General features: G+C 36.1%; 1 protein-coding gene across 4 annotated transcripts in view; it reads left to right on the forward strand.

The window, feature by feature from the left end:
• USP34 (ubiquitin specific peptidase 34) overlaps positions 1–26,484 on the forward strand; it is a 257,260-nt gene that overhangs the window by 67,651 nt on the left and 163,125 nt on the right. For all 4 annotated transcript variants that reach the window (XM_073897663.1, XM_073897665.1, XM_073897664.1 and 1 more), the window contains exons 4-8: positions 1,999–2,049; positions 2,212–2,361; positions 17,020–17,087; positions 20,125–20,317; positions 21,300–21,361. In XM_073897663.1, the coding sequence (XP_073753764.1) occupies positions 1,999–2,049; positions 2,212–2,361; positions 17,020–17,087; positions 20,125–20,317; positions 21,300–21,361 (524 nt within the window). The remainder of the gene's footprint in view (positions 1–1,998; positions 2,050–2,211; positions 2,362–17,019; positions 17,088–20,124; positions 20,318–21,299; positions 21,362–26,484) is intronic.

Raw genomic sequence — 26,484 nt, forward strand, 5'->3', positions numbered from 1 at the left:
AGGCCTTTCTAGGGATCATTTAAAATTAGAACTTTTTGAAACAAAAATGATGTTGATTAAGCTTTTAGGAAGTTTTCCTAGTGTTATTCCTAGTGTTACTCCTACTGTAGATCTATGTTAATTCTTTATATACTACAAAATGAGATTTTAATGACACCTTAGGATAATGTCTTCCTTCATGTATCCAGAGTAGAAACAAGAAATTGTAAAACAGTTCTTCTCCGTAGTCAGAATAGACGTAACCAAGTCCATGAGCAACATTTTGCACATCAGAATAGAATTTTGTTAGGACATTTTCTAGCTGTGGGCACTAGAAATTTTGACTCCATTCTAATATTACGGCATGGTTCACCTGGCCCGTGAATCTGTATTTAATAACACAGGTGTTCTTACATTCTGGACTTGTTGAAGTCAAAAGGTTTGGTGAGAATAATTTAAAGCTTTCACTGTGGTTCTGCTAGTAGAAGCTCAGGAGTAGATTTAGGTTTAGTACATTTGATATAACAAATGTTTTGACCTGTCTTAGGACAGTTTTTGATTATTTGGAAACGAGAGTTATACGTGATGCTCTCCATCATTTGTTTTCAAACTTTGTTTCAGCAATAGGACTTACGTAAAGCATGTAACAGCAATGAATGACAAGTTTCTTTGGCAGTTAACATTTTTCAGGTGAAAGTATCCAGCTTTCTGGTTATAAAAGTAACATTTTCAGTGTGACTAAAAATCCAGAATATACAAATATAGACTTAAGCCTTGAACCTCTCTCCTTTCTCCATCTCAAAAAAACCATTTTTAGAAAATCAGTTCACATTATTTCTGGACATATAAAAAGTAATGAAAATCAGATCGTGTTCATAAATCCTGATTTATTTTCTAAAGACTTTATTTATTTATTTGACAGAGAAAGTGAGAGAGGGAACACAAGCAGGGGGAGTGGGAGAGGGAGAAGCAGGCTTCCCGCCGAGCAGGGAGCCTGATGTGGGGCTCGATCCCAGGACCCTGGGATCATGGCCTGAGCCAAAGGCAGACGCTTAACGACTGAGCCACCCAGGCGCCCCCATAAATCCTGATTTTTAAAAGTAATATAAGATACTCTCTTTCTATGCCTGTACATATGGGCCCACCTTAGCTTTTTAAAGGAATAACCATAAAAATCAATTGCTTAAAGTATAAATAACTAAGATAAATTTAATTATTTTTAATGAATGTACAGAGTTATATAACCATTACCACATTCTGTTTTTAGAACTGTTCAGTCATCCCAAAATGATCCCTCATGGCATTTCACTTTATTTTTGAAAGCTCCATAAGACACTGGATGGTTATGCTACAGTTTAATTAGCCATCCAGTGGATGGGTATTTGTTTTAACTTTGAGACATTATAAATAATTTCAGTGAGCATAATTAAACATTTTCCAGTATTACCTTTATTAGTTGTTGGGATAAATAACCAGAAGATGAATTACTGGGTCAAAGGGAATGTGCATTTTAAATGTTGATAGATATTGCCAAATTGTCCTCCATCAAGGTCATACCAGTTTCTTTTCTCACCAGCAATGGATGAGTATGCTTTCAAGTAGTTAAAATCATACGTATACAAAGCACATTGTGGAACTTGTGAGTATACATCTGGGGAATTCCAGAGCACAGTTTTAAAACCACTTAACTAAGTTATAATCTATTTTTGTAACAATTATCCCTGTTCTTTATGGAAACATTATTGTTTAAAAAGGCAAAATTATATATAGTACATAGAAAGATTTCTTTAGAGTTTAAAATACATTTTAGAACTGAACCATTACTAGCTTCAATTAGGAATACTGTTCTTCATGATGAGAAGCAATTACAAAACTTATTTCAGGTTTTATAAACTCAGTCTTTAGAGGTATTGTATTTTCTTGAGTATAGTTGACACAGAAAATTGTATTTTTTTTTTAGAGTTTATTACTTCTTAGGATAACCTAATTTTTTCCTTTTTTTTTTTTTTTTTTAATCAGGATATCTCAACCCAAGAAAGCAACATATTAGGGGCATTCTGTGATATGAATGTAAGTATTTATGTTTTTCTTATTCTCAGGTTTATGGAAAATTTGGTCTTTTGTTCATATAGGTCTTTGAGTTTATTTTTATGTTTCATCAGTATCTTTTCCATATTGGTAATAAAATGAAAATTATTCCTGATGAGTTTTAAAATATTTTTTTTCCCTCAGGATGTAGAAGTACCATTGCATTTGCTTCGTTATGTATGTTTGTTTTGTGGGAAAAATGGCCTTTCTCTCATGAAGGATTGCTTTGAATATGGAACTCCTGAAACATTGCCATTTCTTATAGCACATGCATTTATTACAGTTGTATCTAATGTAAGTATTGTTTGGAATTGGTTTTAATCTTGGGAATAATGTGTAGGATTTTAATAACATGAATTTTATGTCCAGAAAAGACAGGTTTTGAGTAATTTGGTGCATGTACAATAATTTTTTTCCTGGGTTATATTTTGAAAAAATTGAGTACAGAAGCCTTTTTAAAAAGGTCTTATAATAAAAACGGAATTTTATAAATTTTTTTGAATTTGTCTAAGTTAATGAATTTAAGTTAAATAAGTAAATTTAGCCATTTACTACTTCTCTTTAAAATATAAGATAGGTAGCTGTTTACAAAAGTCTTACCTTGATTTTAATTTTACTTGCCTGAGATTTTGTACTGGGAAATTTCTGGCTTTTTAGATTTTTAGTTACTTAAAAAGATGTTTAGCTTAGGGTACTACTAGTGTGCCTGACTTTTCTCTATATTACAAGACCTCATAACATTTTTCTCCATTTGTAAAGAAGATAATGATTTTATATGTTGTCAAAGTCAGTTACTGTGAAGCACAATAGATACGGAAGCAGAGATACTTTGTTTTTTTGTGCTTCCCAGATACTGAGGTTTTTACAAAATGATGGCTTGTGGCAACCTGTGTCAAGCATTAATTGATGCCATTTTTCCAACAGCATTTGCTCACTTTGTGTCTGTGTCATTTTGGTAACTCTTGGAACATTTCAAACTTTTTCATTATTCTTATATCTGTTAATGGTGATCAGTGTGATTACAACTCATGGAAAACTCATATGATGGTTAGCATTAACAATAAAGAATTTTAATTCAGGTTTGTACATTATTTTTAGACATGCTGCTTCACACTTAATAAATTATAGTATAATATAAACACGACTTTTATGTGCATTGGGAAACCAAAAAATTAATTTGACTGTAAGGAAATTGAGCACTGTTTCATAGGCATATTCACCATTTGGTTGTTTTTATGAGAAGTACCTGTTCAAGTCTTTTACCTGTTACAAAAAATTGTATTGTCTGCTTTTTCCTTTCAGATGTGTACAGATTCCTTACATGTTTTATATGCAAATCTTTTGTCTGGAGTACACATATTGCTAGTATCTTCTTCCACACTATGATATGATTTGCTTTTCATTCTCGTGTATCTGTTAAGAGATATTATTATTCCTTAATCTTAATGGTTTAATTTATCAAAGAAGTTTTTTGTTAGGGTTATGTTTTCATTTGTGGATGAAGAAGCTTTCTTATCCTAAGGTCATGAAATTATTTACCTATATTCTGGAAGTGTTATTGTTTCACATTTTGATTATAGCTCAGTCAGAACTGATTTTTGTGTATGGTGTAAGTGATGAATCAAGATTAAATATCCCCCCTTTTTTAAGATTTATTTATTTGTTTTAGAGAGAGCATGAGCACGAGCACGGGGGCAGAGGGAGAGGGACAGAGCATCTCAAGCATACTCTGCACTGAGCACGGAGCCTGACATGGGGCTTGATTTCATGACCCTGAGATCACGACCTGAGTCAAAACCAAGAGTTGGACCCTTAACCAACTATGCCACCTAGGAGCCCCTAATTTTCTTTTTCTTACAGACAAGCATTGGTCCTAACACTTTAGCAAAGACAGTCCTTTCTTCATTTCCCAGTACCATTTTTGTTGTAAATTAGATGTCTTCTTATGTGCATGGGTCTGGGATCTCTAGCATATAACATTGTCTCTTCGCTTAATGATTAGCTATTTGCCCACCATCTTAATCTCTGGAGCTTTATAGCAAGACTTGCTGTCTGGTAAAGCAAGTTCTACCTTCCTGTCATTCTTCTTTTTTTTTAAGGTATAATTGACACATAGTGTTTTATTAGTTTGAGGTGTAGAATGTAACTTCAGTATTAGTATATATTGCAAAATGTTTGTCACAATGAGTCTAATTAACATCCATCACCATAGATAGTTAACAAAATTCTTTTTTCTTGTCATGAGAACTTCTAAGGAGTATTCTTAGCAACTTTCAAATATGCAATACAGTATTGTTAATTATAGTCACAGTGCTGTACATTACATCACCATACCCTGTCATTTTTAAAGAGTGTTTTGTGTCCTCATGGATCTTTCTATTTGGAATCAATACCTAATTTCTACATATAAACATTTTGGGTTGCCATGAATCTGTAGATCAATTTGGGGAGAATGGTCATCTCTGCAGTATTGAGTCTCCATATATATATATAAATGTTTTTATTTACATGTTCTTAAACTTCTTTCATAATTTTCTGTGTTTCTGTATAGATGTATTATATGTCTTTTTTTCTTAACAATTTTTATTTTTATTTTTTCTTTGAAGTAGGCTCCATCCATGCCCAGTGTGGGGCTCAGACTGATGACCCTGAGATCATGAGTGTCATGCTCTACAGACTGAACCAGCCAGGCACCCCCAATTATAATTTTTTTATTATTTTATTTTATTTTATCATGATAAATGTACTTTTCAGTCCCCATCCTCTATAACTCTCATCCTTCCCACACCCCTTCCTTCTGATAAACATCGGTTCTCTATAATTAAGAGTCTCTGGTTTTGTCTCTTCCCCCCCCTTTGCTCATTTATTTCTTAAATTCCACATATCAGTGAGATCATGTGCTATTTGTCTTTTTCTGATTTATTTAGCTTAGTATTATACTCTCTAGCTCTATCCATGTCATTGAAAATGGCAAACTTTCATTCTTTTTTATGGCTGAATAATATTCCATTCTACATCTTCTTTATCTATTCATTTGTCAGTGAGCACTTGGGATGCTTCCATAGTTTGACTATTGTAAATAATGCTGCAGTAAACATAGGGGTGCATATATCCTTCTGAATTAGTGTTTTCATTTTTTGGGTAAATAGCCAGTAGTGTGATTACTGGATGCTAGGGTGGTTCTATATTTAATTTGTTGAGGAACCTCCATACTGTCTTCCACAGTAGCTGCACCAGTTTGCCTTCCCACCAACAGTTGCATCCTCGCCACCAATTGTTGTTTCTTGTGTTTTTGATTTTAGCCATTTTGATAGGTGTGAAGTGATATCTCATTATAGTTTTGATTTGTTTTCCTGATGATGAGTGATGTTGAGCATCTTTTCATGTCTCTTCACTATCTGTATGTCTTTGGAGAAACGTCTGTTCATATCTTCTAATTTTTAATTGGATTATTTTTTTGTGTGTATGTGTGTTGTATAAGTTCTTTATATATTTTGGATACCAACCCTTCATCAGATACATCATTTGCAAGTATCTTCTCCCATTCAGTAGTATTGTTTCCTTTGCTTTGCAAAGACTTTATTTTGATGTAGTCCCAATAGTTTATTTTTGCTTTGGTTTCCTTTGCCTCAGGAGATGTATCTAGAAAAATGTTGCTCTGGCTGATGTCAGAGAAATTACTGCCTGTGCTTTCTTCTAGGATTTTTATGGTTTTATTTATTTATATATATATATTTATTTATATTTATTTATTTAATTTTTAAAGATTTTATTTATTTATTTGACAGAGAGAGCAAGAGAGCACAAACAGGGGGAACAGTAGAGGGAGAGGGAGAAGCAGGCTCCCCACCAAGCAGGGAGCCCGATGTGGGGCTCGATCCCAGGATCCTGAGATCATGACGTGAGCTGAAGGCAGATGCTTAACCATCTGATCCACCCAGGCGCCCCGGATTTTTATGGTTTTAGGTCTTTACATGTAGGTCTTTAATCCACTTTGAGTTTATTTTTTGTGTATGGTGTAAGAAAGGAGTCCAGCATGTAGCTGTCCAGTTTTCCCAGCACCATTTGTTGTAGAGACTGTCTTTTCCCCCATTGTATCTTCATTCCTTCTTTGTGGAAGATTAATTGACAGTATAATTGTGGGCTTATTTCTGGGCTTTCTGTTCTATTCCATTGATTTATGTGTCTTTGTGTCTGTACCATACTGGTTTTTTTTTTTTTTAAAGATTTTTATTTATTTATTTATTTTAGAGCACACAAGCGAGGGAGGGGCAGAGGGAGAGGTAGATAGAGAATCCCAAGCGGACTCTGTGCTGAGCGCGGAGCCTGACGTGGGTCCATTCCCACGACCCAGAGATCATGACCCGAGTGGAAACCAAGCGAATGTTCAACTGACTGAGCCACCCATGTGCCCCTAGTACCTTACTGTTTTGATCACTACTGGTTTGTAATATAACTTGGAGTTGTATTACCTGGAATTGTTTTACTTCCAGATTTGTTTTTCTTTTTCAATATTGCTTTGGCTATTCGAGGTCTTCTGTGGTTCCATACAAATTTTAGGATTGTTCTATGGAAAATGCTGTTGGTATTTGCTTCGGGATTGCATTAAATCTGTAGATTGCTTTGGGTAATATGGATATTTTAACAATATTTGTTCTTCAAACCCATGAGTGTGGTTTCTGTTTCTTTGCATTGTCTTGAATTTCTTTCATCAGCGTTTTATAGTTTTCAGAGTATAGTAGGTCTTTCATCCCCCTGGTTAAGTGTATTCCTAGGTATTTTATTATTTTTGGTGCAGTTGTAAATGGGATGGTTTTTCTTGATTTCTATTTCTTCTGCTTCATTATTAGTGTTTACAAATGCAGTGGATTTCTGTACATTGATTTTGTATTTTTTGATTTTACTGGATTCATTTATCATTTCTAGTCTTTTGGTGGAGTTTTTAGGGCACTGTATCTATAGTATCATGTCATCTGCAAATAGTGAAAATTTTATTTCCTCTTTACCAATTTCGATACCTTTTTTTCCTTTTTCTTGTCTGACTGCTGTGGCTAGGACTTCTACCATCTTGAACAAAAGTGGTAAGAGTGAACTTCTTGTTCTTGATGTTAGGGGAAAAGCTCTCAAGTTTTTAACCACTGAGTCTGATGTTGGCTGTGGATTTTTCATATAAGGCCTTTATTAGGTTGAGATATATTCCGTCTAGACCTACTTTGTTGAGGATTTTTATCATGAATGGATGTTGTACTTTGTCACATGGCTTTTCTGCACTTACTGAAATGATCATATGGTTTTTATCCTTTCTCTTGATGTGATGTGTCATGCTGATTGGCGAATATTGAGCCATCTTGCAATCCTGGGAATAAATGCCATTTGATAGGTGGTGTATGATTTTTTTCTTTAATGTTTTGTTGGACTTGGTTTGCTAATAATATTATTGGGGATTTTTGCATCCATATTTATAAGAGATATTGGACTCTAGTTCTCTTTTTTTTGTGATGTCCTTTTCAGGTTTTTATATCAAGGTGATACTGTTCTCCTAGAATGAATTTGGAAGTTTTCCTTCCTCTTCTGTTTTATGGAATAGTTTGAGAAGAATAGATATTAATTCTTCTTTAAATGGTTGGTAGAAATATGTGTGAAGCCATCTGGTCATGGACTTATGTTTTTTGGGAGTTTTTGATTATGGATTCAACTTCATTGTTGGTAATTGGTCTATTCAAATTTTCTACTTATTCTTGCTTTAGTTTTGGTACGTTATGTGTTTCTACGAATTTATCCATTTGTTCTAAGTTGTTCAATTTGTTGGCATATAGGTTTTCATAATATTCTGTTAAAATTGTTTGTGTTTCTGTGGTGTTGGTTGTTATTTCTTCACTCTCATTAGTGATTTTGTTTCTTTAGGTCCTCTCTCTCTCTCTCTTTCTCTTTTTTTAGGAGTCATGCTAGAGGTTTATCACTTTGTTCACCTTCTCAAAGAACCAGGTCCTGGTTTCCTCTGTTCTGTTTTTTCTCTTTAGTTTGCATATCATCTGTTTCTGCACTGATCTTTATTATTTCCTTTCTTTTCCTGGGTTTGGGTGTTGTATTCTTTTCCTAGCTCCTTTAGGTGTAAAGTTAGGTTGTTTATTTGAGATTGTTCATACTTCTTGAGGTAGGTCAATATTGCTCTACACTTTGCTCTTTTTAAAGATTTTTTAAAAATTTATTTATTAAAAATTACTATTTTTAAAAAGATTTTATTTATTTCAGAGAGAGAGCAAGACAGAGAGCATGAGCTGGGGGAGAAGCAGGTAGAAAGAGAAGCAGACTCCCCGCTGAGCAGGGAGCCCGATGTGGGGCTTGATCCCAGGACTCTGGGATCATACCCTGAGCTGAAGGCAGACACTTAACTGACTGAGCCATCCAGGCACCCCTAAGTTTTTTTGTTTTTAAAGATTTTATTTATCTGACAGAAAGGGAGAGAGAGAGAAAGAGCTTTTATTTTTAAGTAATCGCTACACTCAAAATGGGGTTTGAACCCACAACCCCAAAATTAACAGTTGCATGCTCCACTGACTGAGCCAGCCAGGTGCCGCTATACACTTCTCTCTTAGAACCACTTTTGCTTTATCCTAAAGATTTTCTGTTGTGTTTTCATTTTCATTTGTTTCTCTATAATTTTTTATTTTTTCTGTGATTTTTTTCATTGATTCATTTATTTATTTTAAAGATTTTATTATTGACACAGAAAGGGAGAGAGAGAGAGTGAGCGAGCGTGCACAAGCAGGTGGAGCAGTAGTGGGAGAGGGAGAAACAGGCTCTCCACTGAGCAGGAAGCCCAATGCGGGGCTTGATCCCAGGACGCTGGGATCATGACATGAGCCAAAGGCAGACGCTTAACTGACTGAGCCACCCAGTCACCCTCATTCATTATTTAGTAGCATGTTATTTAACCTCCATGTATTTGTGTCCTTTCTAGAGTTTTTCTTGTGGTTGATTTCTAGTTTCATAGCATTGTGGTTAGAAAAGATGCATAGTATGACTTCAGTTGTTTTGAACTTGTTGAGATTTGGTTTTTGGCCTAGTATGTATTTTGGAGAATGTTCCATGTTCACTTGAAAAGAATGTGCATTCTGTTTTAGGGTGGAATGTTTTGAATGTGTCTGTTAAATCTATGTCCAGTGTGTCATTCAAAGCCACTGTTTGCTTGTTGATTTTCTGTTTGGATGATATGTCCATCGATGTAAGTGGAGTGGTGAAAGTCCCCTACTACTATTATATTACTATTGATTGTTTCCTTTTAGTTTATTATTAACTGTTTTATGTATTTGGGTGCTCTCATGTTGGGTGCATAAATATTTACACTTATTATATCTTATGATATATATTATATCATAAATATTTACACTTAATATGTCTTGTATATTATATATACACTTATATCTTATATCTTGTATATATAATATACACTTATATCTTATTATATATAATAAGATATATCACTCAGTATATCTTATTATATATTGTCTCATTATTCTCTGGTGTGTTTCTTTGTCTCTTATTAGAATCTTTGTTTTAATGTTTTATTTTTGTCTGATACAAATATTGCTACCTAAGCTGTCTTTGGATAACCATTTGTATTATAAATATTTCTCCATCCCCTCACTTTTTTAAGATTTATTTGTTTATTTAATTTTATTTAGTGCATGCCAGTGGGGGAGGAGCAAAGGGAGAGGGACAAGCAGACCCCATGCTGAGCTGGATATGGGGCTCGATCCCATGACCCTGAGATTGTTATCTGAGCCAAAATCAAGAGTCAGATGCTCAACCAGCTCAGCCACCTGGGCGCCCCTCCATCCTCTAACTTTCAATCTACACATGTCTTTCAGTGTGTAATGAGTCTGTTGTAAGCAGCATTCTAGATGGGTCTTGTTTTATAATCCATTCCATCACTCTGTGTCTTTTGATTGAGGTTTTTAGTCCATTTACATTCAGAGTACTTATTGATAGATATGTATCTTTTTCCATTTTATTACTTGTTTTGTGATTGTTTCTGTAGATTTTTTTCCGATCCTTTCTTCCCTTGTGCTCTTTCATGATTTGTTGGCTTTAGTGATATAGTTGGATTCCTTTCACTTTATTGTTTGCATATTTATTACTTTTTTTTGATTTGTGGTTGCCATTAGGTTTGTATATAACATCTGCATATAGCAGTCTGTATCAAGTTGATGGTCACTTAAGTTTTTTTTAAAGATTTATTTATTTTAGTGAGAGCACTCAAGCATGAGTTGGGGGGAGGGGTAGAGGTAGAGAATCCTCAAGCAGACTCCCCACTGAGTGAGGAGCCAGATGGGCGTGATCCCATGACCCATGAGATCACAACCTGAGTTGAGGGGCTCCTGGGTGGCTCAGTTGGTTAAGCAGCTGCCTTCAGCTCAGGTCATGATCCCAGGCTCCTGAGATCGAGTGCCACATTGGGCTCCCTGCTCAGCGGGGAACCTGCTTCTCTGTCTGCTCCCTGCTCATGCTCTCTCTATCTTTCTCTCTCTCAAATAAATAAATAAAATCTTTAAAAAAAAAAACAAACCTGAGTTGAAACCAAGAGTTGGACATCCAACCGAATGAGCCACCCAGATGCCCCTAAGTTTATTTTAATGGTTTTATTTTTTAAAATTTTAGATTCCATTATAGTTAATATATAATATTATATTATTAGTTTCTGCTTAAGTTTAAACCCCTTTATCTTCCTCTCAACGTTTTAGGTATATGGTGTCATATTTTACATTCTCTTTTTTTTTTTTGGTAACGATTTTATTTGCTAGAGAAAGCACGAACAGGGGAAGGGGCAGAGTGAGAAGCAGACTGCCCACTGAGCAGGGAGTCCAATGTGGAGCTCAATCCCAGGGCCCTTAGATCATGACCTGAACCAAAGGCAGATGCCCAACTGACTGAGTCACCTATGCTCGCCTGCTTTTACTTTTTTTTTTTTTAAGGTTTTGTTTATTTGACAGAGCGAGCGAGAGGGGGAACACAAGGGGGTAGTGGGAGAGGGAGAAGCAGGCTCCCTGCTGATGTGGGGCTCGATCCCAGGACCCTGGGATCGTGACCTGAGCCAAAGGCAGACGCTTAACCGACTGAGCCACCCAGGCGCCCCTCCCCTGCTTTTACTTTTCATACTGTCACTTATGGTCTACTTTTTACTCCATGAGTCCCCTTTAGTATTTCTTTTAGGTCTGGTTTAATGGTCATGAACTTCTTTAGTTTTTGAGAAACTCTTTATCTCTCGTATTCTGAATGATGGCCGTGCCTAGATAGAGTACTATTGGCTGCAGATTTTTCCCTTGAGCACTTTGAATATATCCTGATATGCCCTTCTGGTCTGCAGAGTTTCTGCTGAAAAATCTGCTCATAGCCTTACGGCTTTCCCTTGTCTGTAACGGTCTCCTCTTGCTGCTTAAAAATTTTTTTTCTTTATTGCTAGTTTTTTTTTTTATTGTGTTAATCACCATACATTACATCATTAGTTTTTGATGTCCTGTGATTCATTGTTTGTGTATAACACCCAGTGCTCCGTTCAATACGTGCCCTCTTTAATACCCATCACCAGGCTAACCCATTCCCCCACCCCCTGTAGTTTTTTTTTTTTTAAGATTTTTTAAAATTTTATTTATTTGAGAGAGAGCAAGAGCAAGGAGGAGAGGCAGAGGGAGAGGGAGAAGCAGACTCCCCACTGAGCAGGGAGCCCGACAGGGGGGGCTTGATCCCAAGACTCCAGGGTCATGACCTGAGCTGAAGGCAGACACTCAACTGACTGAGTCACCCAGGCTTCCCTTTATTGCTAGTTTTTGGCATTTTAATTGCTATGTGTCTTGGTGTGGAGCTCCTTGGATTGAATTTGGGGGCATCTCTGTGCCTCCTGGACCTGGATATCTGTTTCCTTTCCCAAATTAGGGAAATTTGCAGCTATTATTTCTTCAAATAAATTTTCTGCCCCCATCTCTATTCTTCTGAGATCCATCCCTATAATTCAAATGTTATTATGCTTGATGGAGTCACTGAGTTCCCTACGTCCATTCTCAGCTTGCACAGTTCTCTTTTTTCTGCTTTACTCAGCTTGGTTACTTTCCATTACTCTGTCTTCTGGGTCATTAATTCATTCCAATGCTTCCTCTAGCCTGCTATTTTTTCCATCAAGTATATTTGAAATTTTATTTATTGTGTTCTTGACTTCTGATTGGTTCTTTTTAATCTCTTTGTTAAGCGTTTCAGTGATGTCCTCCACTGTTATCTCAAGTCCAGTTGGTATCTTTATGATAATTATTTTAAATTCTTTATCAGGCATATTACTCATATCTTTTTCGCTTCGATCTTTCTGTGGTTTGGTCCTATTTCATTTGGGAGCTATTTCTCTTTCCCCTCATTTTTTCTGACCTTCTATGTCTGTTTCTGTGTGTTTTCAATGTCAGCTAATTCTCTTGCTTTTAATGGTAACAGCCTTATGAAGAAGAGGTCTTGTAGTGCCCTGCAGTGCAGTGTACTCTGTTTCCCAGGGCCTGGCCCTTCAGGGATTGTGTCCTATGTGTGTTATGTGTGCTCTGCTGTCGTGTCTTAGTCTCTTTTTCCTTCAGTACAGTTATCTGCAGAAACTCTCTTTGCCTGTTGTGTTTTTTGGTCCTCATTGGGCTGGGCATGATTTAACAAGGTGTGGAGTGTGTTGCTTGGGAAATTAGATTTGACCCCACAGCTACCATTGGAACTGAGGCCCTGCAGAAGGGGTTAGATCAGGAGATGTGGTGTTGGTAGGGTTTGCACTGGTATTTTGGGGTAGGGGCCCAAAGTGCTGGGACTAAGGGGAATGTGATGGAGAAGGGTAGGGCCAACAAAGCAGGGGTGTGGGCTAGTGAGGGGAGCTTGGTGCAAGCAAGTTAGGTGATGATTGTTGGCCCCATTGCAGGTTTCTGCAGGTGGCTGTTGTTTATGCGGGGAGCGGGGTGGGGGAGGGTGGGATGGAAATGGTGCTTGCCAGCATCTTTGTTCCTGGAGGGGGTCTCCCTGTAGTTCCTGTTTCTCTGGCTATAATCTGAGATGAAGAAATCGCTCACTCCTCTCTGCTCTCAGTGTTTTTCAACTAATAGTTCTTTGCTGTATCTGCCGGGCAGTTTTTTGTGTTGTCTCTTTAAGGGTGGGGACTCTGCTAACTGATGGCTCTTCCAGCTCTCCTTTAGTCCACTGATTTTTAAAATTCCAGATTTTGGGGTGCCTGGTTGGTCAGTTGGTTAAGCATACAACTTGATTTTGGCTCAGGTCATGATCTCAGGGTGTGAAATGGTGCTGGGTGTGGAGCCTGCTTAGGATTCTCTCTCTTCTCCCTCTGCCCCTCCCCACTGCTCGCGCTCTAAAAAAAAATAAAATAAATTTCATACTTTAAGTTCTCCTGGTTTTATGAGCTCTCACTTTCAAAAGCAAATGTTGAAAGGTAGTTCTTTGCCTTTCTTTGTGCCACTCACTGGCTCCCTCCTCATTGCCATTGGCTCCCAGACCACGTCTTTTCCCTTCCTTTCTACTTTTTTTTTTTTTTAAAGATTTTATTTATTTATTTGACAGAGAGAGGACACAGCGAGAGAGGGAACACAAGCAGGGGGAGTGGGAGAGGGAGAAGCAGGCTTCCCGCGGAGCAGGGAGCCCAATGCGGGGCTTGATCCCAGGACCCTGGGATCATGACCTGAGCCGAAGGCAGTGGCTTAACGACTGAGCCACCCAGGCGCCCCTTTCTTCCTACTTTGATGTGTTATCTTTCCTACCTTTATTTGTGAGTTTGTTCTGGAAGTGTTTGGGTTTTCTGGGTTATTTTCGCTGATGTGTTATCTAGTTGTGTCAGTGGGGCTAGATGAGCTGCTGTATTCCCAGCCTCCTCCAAGGTGTTACATGTCTTTATTAGATTTCTCATAGATATATATTTTTTGGAACTGTGCTAAGGAGAACATTTTCTTTAAAGATTTTATTTATTTATTTGAGAGAGGGCGAGAACGGGGGAGAGGCAGAGGGAGAGGCATACTCCCTGCTGAGCTGGGAGCCTGACTCGGAGCTCAATCCCAGGACTCCAGGATCAGGACCTGAGCTGAAGGCAGACGCTTAACCAACTGAGCCACCCAGGCACTCCTTAAGGAGAATATTTTTGAAAATTTATTATTTGTTCCTAGTAATGAACAAAATATGTGCATATATAATATAGTTTGTGTATGTTTTTGGATATGTATGTGTATTAATTATTTGTATTAACTTTATAAGCACCAGTCTTGCCAAACCTGTTAATTCTTGAAACATTTATATGAAAGGTATTTTGGATTTTTTGTTCACATAATCACGTTATCTCAGAGTAATAATATTTTTAATTGCAATATAGTTGACATACAATGTTACATTAGTTTGAGGTGTATAATATGGTCTTTTGACAAGTCCATATGTTAGGCTAGTCCCACCACAAGTGTAGCTGCCATCTGTCACCGTGATACAACCCCTTTATAACATGATTGATGATATTCCCTATGTTATAGTACTTTTATCCTTGTGACTTACTCATTCGATAAGTGAGAGCCTGTATTTCCTACTTCTCTTACCCCATTTTGTCCATCACCCCATTCCCCTCCCCTTTGGCAACCACCAGTTCTCTGTATTTATGGGTCTGTTTCTGCTTTTTGTTGGTTTGTTTTGATAACTTAGATTCCACGTGTTAGTGAAATAATGAGGTGTTTTTCTTCTGTCTTATGTCACTTAGCATAATACTTTGTAGGTCCATTCATGTTGTTGCTTATGGGAAGATACCATTCTTTTTAATGGCTGAGTAATAGTTTACTGTGTATGCATGTATATGTGTGTATAATTAATTTTTTGAGGAACCTCCATACTGCTTTCCACAGTGGCTGCACCATACACTCCCACCATCGTGCATGAGGTTTCATTTTTTTCCCCCACCCTCACCAACAATTAATCTTTTTGATTCTTCCCATTATGACAAGTATAAGGTGATAACTCATTGTGGTTTTGATTTGCATTTCCCTGATGATTAGTGATGTTGAGCATCTTTTCACATGTCTGTTGGCCATCTGTAAGTCTTCTTTGGAAAATGTCTATTTGGGCCCTCTGCCCATTTTTAATCAGATTATTTTTTGTGTTGTATAAATTCTTTATATATTTTGGATATTAACCCTTTGTCACGTGTGTCTTTTGCAGATATCTTCTTCCATTCAGTAGGTTGCCTTTTAGTTTTGGTTTCCTTTGCTTTGCAAAAGCTTCTCAAATATTTTGGTGTAATCAGAATAGTTTATTTTTGCTTTTTTTCTTTTGCCTGAGGAAACATATCTAGAAAAATGTTGCTGAGGATGATGTTCAAGAGGTTACTACCTATGTTTGTTTTGAGGAGTTTTATGGTTTTAGATCTCACATTTAGATCTTTAATCCATTTTGAATTTACATTTGTGTATGGTGTGAGAAAGTGGCCCAGTGTCATTCTTCTGCATGTGGCTGTCCAGTTGTCACAACACCATTTATTGAAGAGACTTGTTTTTTCTTCATTGTATGTTCTTGCTGCTTTTATCATGGATTAATTGACCATATATTCATGGGTTCAAAATTCTGGATTCTCTATTCTCTTTCATTGATGTATGTGTCTGTTTTTTGTGCCAGTACTATATTGTTTTAATTACTAGAGTTTTGTGATACAACTTGAAGTCTGGAATTGTGATGCCTCCAGCTTTCCTTTTCTTTTTTAAGATATTTATGGCTCTTTGGGGTCTTTTGTGGTTCCATACAAATTTTAGAATTATTTGTTGTAGTTCTGTGAAAAATGCTGTTGTTATTTGGATAGGGATTGCATTGGATCTGTTGATTGCTTATGGCAATTTCTATGGTATTCATTCTTCCAGTCCATGAACATGGAATCTTTTTATTTGTGTCATCTTCAATTTCTTTCATCAGTGTTTCATGGTTTTCAGAGTACAGGTCTTTCACCACCTTGGTTAAGTTTATTCCTAAGTATTTTTTATTTTTGGTGTAGTTATAAATAGAAGTTTAAAAAAATTTTTTTTCTGCTACTTTGTTAAGTAATACTGGTTTTAATGCTTCATTTTTAGTGTTATGACTTTTATTTCATTTCCTTTGTACTATCTAGGACCTTCTGATCAATTTGAATTAAAGGTGTTCTTGTTTTATTTCTAGTCTTGGAAAAGTTTTAACATTAAACCATTAGTATAGTGTTTGCTATAAAACTTACATAGGTATTTTTGATTAGGGTGAAGCCATATATTCTTTATTTCCAAATTTGTTTTTGTGTCCCTTGCCTTTGGTAAGGCTTAGTATTACAGCTTGTTGTTTGATAATTTGTTTAGGATTTTTATTCTTATCTGATATTTATGCCATTATGAGAAAACTATAAAGTAAGCATATTTTGAAATGGGTTGGAATATCATGGAGAAAAAATTATATCTTGGATTGGGGTACTTTTACAGTAAGAATTTAATTCAGTAAATTATTGATACTGCAATCTAGAAAATATATTGCCTTTAGATGGATATTGAAATGACTAGAAATCACAGGTAATTTGGTATTTTTTACAAGGAAGGATGGGATTTTTTATTAAAAACTAAGATGGTTTATTAAAAAGGTAATATAGTGCTATGGTATTTGTGTTGCTATCATACAAAGAGGTATAGAGTATCATGCTGTAAGATGATATTACCTGGATAGGTAGTACTCTCTTTTCAGCAAGAAAATAACATTCTTTAGATTGATTTTATGTATGTTTCAAAAATATATATAGGTTACTTACTTGATATGTGTGTAATCCTTTTTAAAATATGTAATATGTATATAGTTTTAAAACCAAAAAAATATTAAATGTTCTTGTTTGTAGTTAAAAGTGAAGTGTATTTCACATAATCATTATACATTAATGTCATATTTGTTTCTTTATAGATTAGAATATGGCTACATATCCCTGCTGTCATGCAGCACATTATCCCTTTTAGGACCTATGTTATTAGGTAAGTTTATAAAATCTTTTCCTCTTGATTAACAATGTAATACATTTAAATAGTTTATAACATAGTGTAGAATTATGTTGTTTGAAAGTCCCTTGTACTCATATCCTCTAGAGAAAATTTTAATTGACAGTTTGGTGTATAATATTTTTTATGCTCATGTAGGCTCATATTTAATGTTTACTTTTAAGCAATTTATGTGGGGCCTTTTTTAAAATTTTTTTTTTATTTTTAAGTAATACCTACACCCAGCATTGGGCTCAAACTCAAAACCACTACCTAGATCAAGAGTTGTATGCTCCACCAACTAACTGAGCCAGCCAGATTCTCCTGGACCTTTTTTTTTTTCTTTTACATGAATATATAGAGGTTAACAGTGGTTACATGGTATCCCGCCATATGCAGTCAACAAAGATATACAAAGATATTATGTTCTAGGCATTGGGGATATTAGCAGAGAAGAAAAGAATTCTCTTTTTGTGCAGTCTCTGTATCAAATAAGTAGATGATACAGTTCATCAGAAAGTTGTAGGTATTATAGAGAAAAGTTGCAGCAAAGGTGAATTGAGAGTTTTAGAGGATGGGTCACAATTTTAAATATGGGGTTATAGAAGGCCCAATTGAGGAGGAGGTGACATTTAAGTCTCAGTCTAAGAAGGAAACCTAAGAGTATGGAGAAAGAATTGTATTGATGGAGTGTGAACTGTTGGGAGTTCTAAGATTGTACTTTTTGGCAATTTTTATGAGTCCTTTATACTTTTTCTCACTCATTTGCAAAGATTTGAGTGCCTATTTTCCCATTATATTTGAGTTTTTGGAGAAGGTGTCATGAAAAGAATCAGTGATGAATCCTATGCAAGTAAGTAATGTGATAGAGGGGGAATATGAGGTCTTTCTGAAGGGTGGCATCTCAAGATCATGAATCAGCTAATCAGATGATAATTGGAAGAACATATTCTAGGTAGAAGGAACATAGGATGTAAGCTTTGAAGTTGGAAAGAACATGACATTAAAGAAAGTAGAAGCAGACTGTTGTGGAATATAATGTGTAAGGGGAAATAATTATGATAATAAGGTTGGATAAGCAAGGGCAGGTTATTCAGGACCTTAAAACCATTATAAAGAGCTTGGATTTAATTTTACCAAAGGGACTCTATTGAAAGGTTTTCAGCAGGTGAGTCATGATGATTTTTAGAAGATCACTTTCGCTTTTAAGTGGATCATAAATTGTAGGATTGTTGGAGTAGAAGCTGGGAGACCAACTGAAAGGTTAGTGCAATAGTTTTGGAAAGGAATAATGGTATGATGGTTACTGGTAAAAGGATTGTTTATGGTGATTTTGAAAATTGAATTGATGAAAATAAAAGGGACAAGACTGGTGATTCTGGGATTTAAAGGGGTAAGCATCATTACTTAAGCTCCCCACCTCAGTTTCTCTTTTGTGCTGTATCATTATCTGAGATGTGAAAGACTGGGAGAACTTCAAGACTTAATTTTGAGATGTCTGTGCACTGTTGAATTGGGAGTATAAGCATATAATTAAGAACAGTATCATTAATTGAGTTATCAGAATAAGAACAGCAATTATTAAACACCTCATTGAAGTGAATGAGAAGTTATCTGGGGAGAGAATCTAGAAAGCAAAAGGAAGTGTGTTGAGGATGGAACCTTTGTATCAGTTTGCTTTTGCTGTGTAAGAAAAACACCCCTAAATCTTAGTGACTTAAAATAATAGCCATTTATTATTTCTCACAGTTCTTGGGCTGACTAGTTCTTTTGTTCTGGGCTGACTTGGCTGGACCTGCATGCTCTAAGGATATCACCTCACTCATATATCCTCTGGTTGACAGGCTGATTGTTACTGGAAGTGGAGTGGAGTTCCTATTCATCTTGTAGTTGGCTATGTTAGTTGGGGCATCAGCCATGTCTCCTTCATCTAGCAGCCTAATCTGGGGTTCCTTTTCTTGGTGATGGAAGAGTTCCCATCAAGAAAGGGCAAGCTCAAAGGCTTCTTAAGTTTCTGTTTATGTCACATCTTTTATTGTTCCATTGGTCAAAGCAACTTTCATGGCAAAGCTCAGATTCAGGGGAGTAGAGAAATAGATGATACCTCTTGATGGGAAGAATGGCAAAGTTGTATTGCAAAGACCTATGTAAAGTGATAGGAGTAGTTTGGAAAGGAATGATGGTATGATGGTTACTGATAAAAGGATTGTTTATGATGATTTTGAAAATTGAATTGATATAAGTGAAAATAAAAGGGACAAGACTGGTGATTCTGGGATTTAAATGGCCTGGCTTGAGCCGAAGGCAGTGCTTAACTGACTGAGCCACCCAGAAACACTGCAAATAATTTTTTAAATAGAAATATGTATTACTGTCTTGGGGATGAGATGGGGAGGAAGACCTGGTATCCGAATCTATATTCTTGCATAATAGTAATTTGCTAGAGCTAAGTAGTTAGCTGAATCCTTTAGAATGGATATGCTTTTTCTGGTTTACCAAGGTCTCCATGAACTTTTACATGAATCCTTTACAAACCTTGAGGATTACTAATGTTGAAAGGTTGGATAGAGGAGGTGGAACTAATCAAATAGAATAGGCAGGACCTGAGGAAAACCAGGGGTTTGTGATGTCTGGAAGCCAAATAAGAATAATTTTTAAGATGTACACATTTTAAAGAGTTTTGGCTGTGTGGGGAGTAGATGTACTTTACATATGAAAGCAGCAGGAGCTGTGTACATGACAGGTAGGAGAATAAAAAACCTCACTGGAGGTGCAGAATCCAACGTTAAATGACTTCGCTCTTGGCAGTTTCTGATTCAAGTTCGACTCAGCAAAGGACACAGTGCCTCAGGTCACAATCTTTGAAGCATCACTTAGAAATAACTTAAATTGGGAATGTTAATCCTAGGATGTCAGGTTCTACTTTACTAAACATTTTGGAGGTGTGGAGCAAACGAATATTATTGAATTATTGAAGGGTCTTTAGGAATATTTTGCAGGTTTTTATGTATGTTTTATTTCTGAATTGTTTAAGGTATTTATGCAAGCTCTCTGATCAGGAGTTAAGACAGAGTGCGGCTCGAAACATGGCTGACTTAATGTGGAGCACAGTGAAAGAACCATTGGATACAACATTATGCTTTGATAAAGAAAGCCTAGATCTTGCATTTAAGTACTTCATGTCACCGACTTTGACTATGAGGTTGGCTGGACTAAGTCAGATAACGGTAAGCTATATTTATTTATTTTCAGTCATTTTTTACTTGCCTTCTGCACTGTCATCATCATCATCATCATAATACCTGCTATTTATGGAGCACTTGTGTGAGGCATTGTGCTAAGTATTTTACATGTGTTACTTTGTATGGTCCTGATAAATAATTTCAGTATTTTCCTTATTTATTTTTTTAAGATTTTTAAAAATTCATTTATTTTGAGAGAGAGAAAGAGCACAAGTCGGGGGAGGGGCAGAGGGAGAAGCAGGCTCCTCACTGAGCAGGGAGCCAATGGGGGGCTTAATCCCAGGACCCTGGGATTATGAACTGAGCTGAAGGCAACGCTTAACCGACTGAGCCACCCAGAAACCCTGCAAATACTTTTTTAAATAGAAATTGTATTACTGTCTTGGGGATGAGATGGGGAGGAAGACCTGGTATCCATGAGTCTGTATTCTTGCATAATAGTAATTTGCTAGAGCTGAGTAGTTAGCTGAATCCTTTAGAATGGATATGCTTTTTCTGGTACCAAGGTCTCCATGAACTTTACTCCTTTGTAGTGTTATTCTTGGAGTAACTAGATTTTACACAGGTATTGGACTTTGTAAATATAGAAAATACTTGTTGACATTTTTCTAAAGTAGATCTTAAATGAATTTATTGAAGAATCCTTTCCTTAAATTTTATGTCTGTGGTGACATACACTTGCTTGCATTAGATTTTTGTATTTTTCCCTTATTTAGCTTTGTTTTGTTTTTTTTCTCATGTATTTAGTGGAATAAAGCATGAGTATTACTGATAGTGTGAAATTATTTATTTTAATATGGTGAAATAACCAGACTAATTGTTAAGTGTGTGTGAAATTCTTGTCTTATATTTTATAATTTTGATCTGGTTATTGATTTTATATATATCAAACCATGTTTCTTGACAGTTGGTAACATACCAAAAAAATTTGTAAAAAAACCCTTTAATTTCTTTTCTCTAATTATAGAATCAACTTCACACCTTCAATGATGTATGCAATAATGAATCCTTGGTATCAGACACAGAAACGTAAGTAGGAACATTAATTTATACATGTGTACCAGTTTATTGTGCAGCAGCTTATATGGTAAATAATAATTGTGACTATTAGGTTTGAAGTGTTTACTAGAAATTCTTTGCCTTGTGGCTTCATTTGTATAGTCTTGAATAAGCTTTTAGAACAGTATGTTGAAACATTTGTTTTTTTAGAAGGTATACCAGCACAGTATTAGTGTCACAACATGCATGTACTATTTATAAGGGAAAATTTAATAGTGAAGAGTATGGTATTGATCGTTTTCAGAAAGCACTCTTGATGCCGATGATGTGAAGACCTCATTTAACACATTTTATGGGGAAAAAACAAGTTAATGATGTTCATGTTTAGAAAGAAGTAGTTGTTATAGCTTAGGACTTTTCAGTATCTTAGAAATATTTAATTATTCCAGTATTCCATTTAGGTGTTTGTCCATATAGAAATCCATTTTTAAATCTAATTTGGGTAGTAATATCTTCTGCTTGAACAGAGTTGTATAGTTTTAAGGTGTTAGAAAATTCATAATTATATGAATGAGTCATACTTTTTCTTTAACTTTTATGCATCGATTTTGGTTCTGCCCTGTGGAGTTAATCTCAGTTGAACCCAACCCTTCATGAATTTGAAAGCCAAAGATGGTGTCTCTTTACTCTTTTTCTTCTCCAGGCTAATGACTTCTTATTCTTCCCAATGTATGTTATGGTGTTTAGATTTATTACCAGACCATTCTTTCATCTTTGGCAACATTCTTTGTTCATGATCCCCTTAAAATATGTTGCCTAGAATTGGTCATAGCTTTATAAATTCTGGGTCATACTAGGAGTGCTATTTCCCACTGTCAGGACATTACATAGACTATATCCAGTATGTAAAACTACAGCTCTGGATTTCCCTTTTAATCCTTTTAGTGCTGCCTCCTCCATAAGACTGCCTAAGAGAATGTTAAATTTACTAATGCAGTAATCTCCGCCCCTCCTCCCGCTCCTGCACGCTCTCTCTCTCAAAAATAAATAAAATCTTTAAAAACAAAGTATAAGGAATATATATTCTAAAGACATGATAAAGAGGGAGGAGAGTCAGAATTTTGAGGAATAGTGGGTAGAGGTAGTTCAAATTGGGAAAGAAGAGCGTTCTTACAATGTGAGAAAATTCGAACAAACAAAAAATGTGATAAATATTGTTGCAGCATATAAATGGTGTCTCTCCTTTTTAGCAGTTTTATTAAAGTATAGGTACTGTACCTATCATAAAATTCATCTGTTTTTATAGTGAATTTTAGGAAATTGATAAGGTTATGCGAAAATCATCACAGTCTAGTTTTAGAACATTTCCATTGCTTCAGAAAGATCCCCTTTGCCAATTTGTAGTCAGTTCCTAGTCTGAGTCCCACTGATATGCTTTCTCTCTATAGACTTACCCATTTTGGACATTTCATATGGATGAAATTATGATAGTCATCTTTTTTATTTAGTTTCTTTCAGTTATTTCACTATACTGTTTTTCTTTTTTAAAGATTTTATTTATTTGACAGAGAGAGACACAGCGAGAGAGGGAACACAAGCAGGGGGAGTGGGAGTGGGAGAGGGAGAAGCAGGCTTTCTGTGGAGCAGGGAGCTCGATGCGAGACTCTATCCCAGGACCCTGGGATCATGACCTGAGCCGAAGGCAGACGCTTAACAACTGAGCCACCCAGGCACCCCACTGTACTGTTTTTCTTGAGGCTCATTTATGTTGTGGGGTGAATTAGTACTTCATTCCTTCTTATTGCAGAATTCTGTTACATTATGTAGATACAACATTTTGTTTTTCCATTTACCAGTTGTTGGCTATTGTGATTATTTCCAGTCTTTGGTTAGTGTGAATAATGCTCCTTTATTATTTTAGGGGTTTATTTATTTTTAGAGCTGTGTGCCCATGTGATGGGGGAGGGGCAGAGGGAGAGAATCTCAAGCAGATTCCTCATGGAGGATCGAGCCTGAGGTGAGGCTCGATCTTTTGACCCTGAGATCATGACCTGAGCCTAAATCAAGAGTTGGGACACTTAACTGACGAGCACCCAGGTGTCTGTCCCCTGAATAATGGTCCTTTAAACATTTGTGTACCTTTTTATGGAAATATGTTTTCATTTCTCTTAATAAATAGGAGTATAATGGCTGGTTTGTATGCTCATTTTATGTCTCACTTTTTAAAAAATATTGTCAAAATGTTTTCCAGCATAGCTGCATCATTTTACATTCCTACTAGTAATATATGAGGGATCCAGTTTCTCCCCATTCTCAGCAGCACTTGTTATTATCTGTGTTTTTGATTATAGCTATGCTAGTGAGTATAAAGTAGTATTTCATTATGGCTTTAATTTGCATTTCCCTAATTAATGATGTTGAACATCTTTTTATATGGTTATGTGCCTTTCTATTTTGTGGGGGGTTTTTTTGGTGAATTGTTTATGCATATTTTTGCCCAGTTTTTAATTGAATTGTTTTTTTTATGGACTAGCGTAAGATCTCTACTACAGAATGTTCATGGGTGCTTAAGAAGACTATTTTAGTTTTCCTCCCACCTTTCTGTGCTGCCATAATGATGCACATGAATGTTCTGGCAGTTGCTCTCAGGAATATTAACAATGCTGAAAAGAGAGGCAGATGCCAGGTTCTAATTAGGCCATGCTCCAAAGTCATCTTCTGGTTCTGTGATGATGAAGCAGGTTTACATTGGTAAATTTTGAAATCATTGATAAGCACAGAGTTGGGAAAATTGTTTTGAATCTCACAGGCAAGTTAAACAAGTGTGGAGTGATCAGCTCCAGATTTGATATACAAGTCAGAGATCTAGAAAAATGGCAGAATAATCTGTTCCTGTCCCGCCAGTTTGGTTTCATTGTGCTGACAACCTCAGCTGGCATCATGGATCATGAAGAAGCAAAATGAAAACACTCAGGAGGGAAAACCCTGGGGTTCTTTTTCTAGGGATGTGTAATACGTACATGCAAATAACATGCCTCAGTGGACTCTTGTGCCTTTTTTTTTTTTTTTTTTTTTTTTTGCTTTTCTTGTATGGAGTGTTTTATATAGATGTCTGTTAGGTCTGATGAGTTTGTAGGATTGTTTGCCTTCTGTATTCTTGTTGATTTATTGCCTAGTTCTGTTATTAAGGGTAGGTTATTGAAGTCTCCAATTCCATTTAATCCTCCTCATTTTGTGGATTCCATATTTGTGAATTTGCCTGTTTGCTGCAATTTATTTCTAATCCCCAAATCAATACTTATGCTGTTTTCATGGTCATTTGTGGACATGCACAGAGCAGTAAAAAATTTGTCTCTCAAAATGCGCATTCCCAATTGAAGTCAAACAAGGTGATGCTCTGCCTTCTTGTTTTAGTGCTGGTACAGAGGTGACCAGAGGATGGAAATGGTAGCAGGCAGTGCACTGTAGTGCAAGAAGCTTCCGTTCTGAGGTCATTTGAGTAGAAAGTGAATCCCAACTCTAGGTTAGTGGGACAGCCTCAGCCACGTCACCTAAACAATTGTGAATCTCATTTTGTAAGATAGAGAAAAAGGAAGATAAGTTGTTTTTTAGGACTTAAGAAGAAAGTGTTTAGTATTAGCTAATTTAGTACAGCAACTTTATAGAACTGTCATGAGCAACAAAACTGACTGTATTGTCTTTATTTCCCTTCAGTTGTGTGTATGTATATGTGTGTGTGTGTATAATGGAATACTATTCAAACATAAAAAAGAATGAAATCTTGCATTCATGACAACATGGATTGACCTTGAGGACATTACAGTAAGTGAGATAAGTCACCCAGAGAAAGACAAATATCGTAGGAACTCATACGTGGGCTTGAAAAACAATAACAAATCCAAGCTTCTAGTGATTGTCAGAGGTGGGGGTGGGGAGTGAGTGAAATGGGTGAAAGGGCTCAAAAGGTGTAAACTTGCAGTTAAAAAATAAGTCGGGGTTGTAATGTATAGCACGTCAGCTATAGTTAGTAGTACTGTACTGCATATTTGGAAGTTTCTAAGAGATTAGGGTTCTTATCACAAGGAAAAAAAATTTTTGCAACTGCACGGTAATGGATGTTAACTAGAGTTAGTGTGGTGATCATTTCATAATATATACAGATATTGATCATTGTTGTACACGTGAAGCTAATAAAATGTTATATGTCATGTCTCTGATGGCATTTTTATGTAAGAGGTAAAAACCTCCCTTTGCGTCACCCTTACTGAAATGGGAGCTTCAAGATAAATTTTAGTTCTCTGAAATATGTCTTTAAATTAGTTTCACATATGGATTGTAGAAAAATCATGTACCTAGATCCATGTAAGATTTGCGTTTAATCCAGCCTGCAGTCTTCCAATCAAAGGCAAATGGCAAGTCACATTCTTGTACTGAGTCATGCTTCTAAAGAGAACCCACTTTAGGATGCAGTTGATGGTAATGATATGTTCTTTTTACACAGCAGGTGAGAATAATTTGAAAAAGGATTCAAGGGTTCAGTATTAGCTGATTTAGTGCCCTGGCTTTATATAGTATAACTGGCACAGAGAGTAGCAAGAATTGGCTGTATTGTTTGTCTTTTTCTCCCTTCAAGTTCTATTGCTTTTTGTTCATGTATTTTGGGACTTTTTTTTTTTTTTAGGTCCATATATATTTATAGTTGTTATGTTCATGATAATGTCATCCTTTTATCAGTATAAAATGTCCCACTTTGTCTCTTTGAAACATTTTTTGGCTTAAAGTTTATTTTTTCTGATGTTAGTAGAGCCATTGCAACTTTATTGTTTTCATGGTATATCTTTTTCCATTCTTACTGTTTTTCCTCGTTCTCTTATCTTCAACCTGTTTGTGTTTTTAGATCTAAAGTCTTTATTTGTATTTTTTTAAGTCTTTTTTTTTTAAGATTTTATTTATTTATTTGAGACAGAGAGAATGAGAGAGAGAGAGAGCACATGAGAGGGGGGAGGGTCAGAGGGAGAAGCAGACTCCCCACTGAGTGGGGAGCCCGATGTGGGACTCGATCCAGGGACTCCAGGATCATGACCTGAGCCGAAGGCAGTCGCTTAACCAACTGAGCCACCCAGGCGCCTAGAAACATGTTTTAGAATTTTCTC

This window comes from Callorhinus ursinus, unplaced genomic scaffold (genome assembly GCF_003265705.2).
Source record: "Callorhinus ursinus isolate GAN/ISIS: 27379988/994484 unplaced genomic scaffold, GSC_fseal_2.0 scaffold10, whole genome shotgun sequence".
Classification (NCBI taxonomy): Eukaryota; Metazoa; Chordata; class Mammalia; order Carnivora; family Otariidae; genus Callorhinus; species Callorhinus ursinus.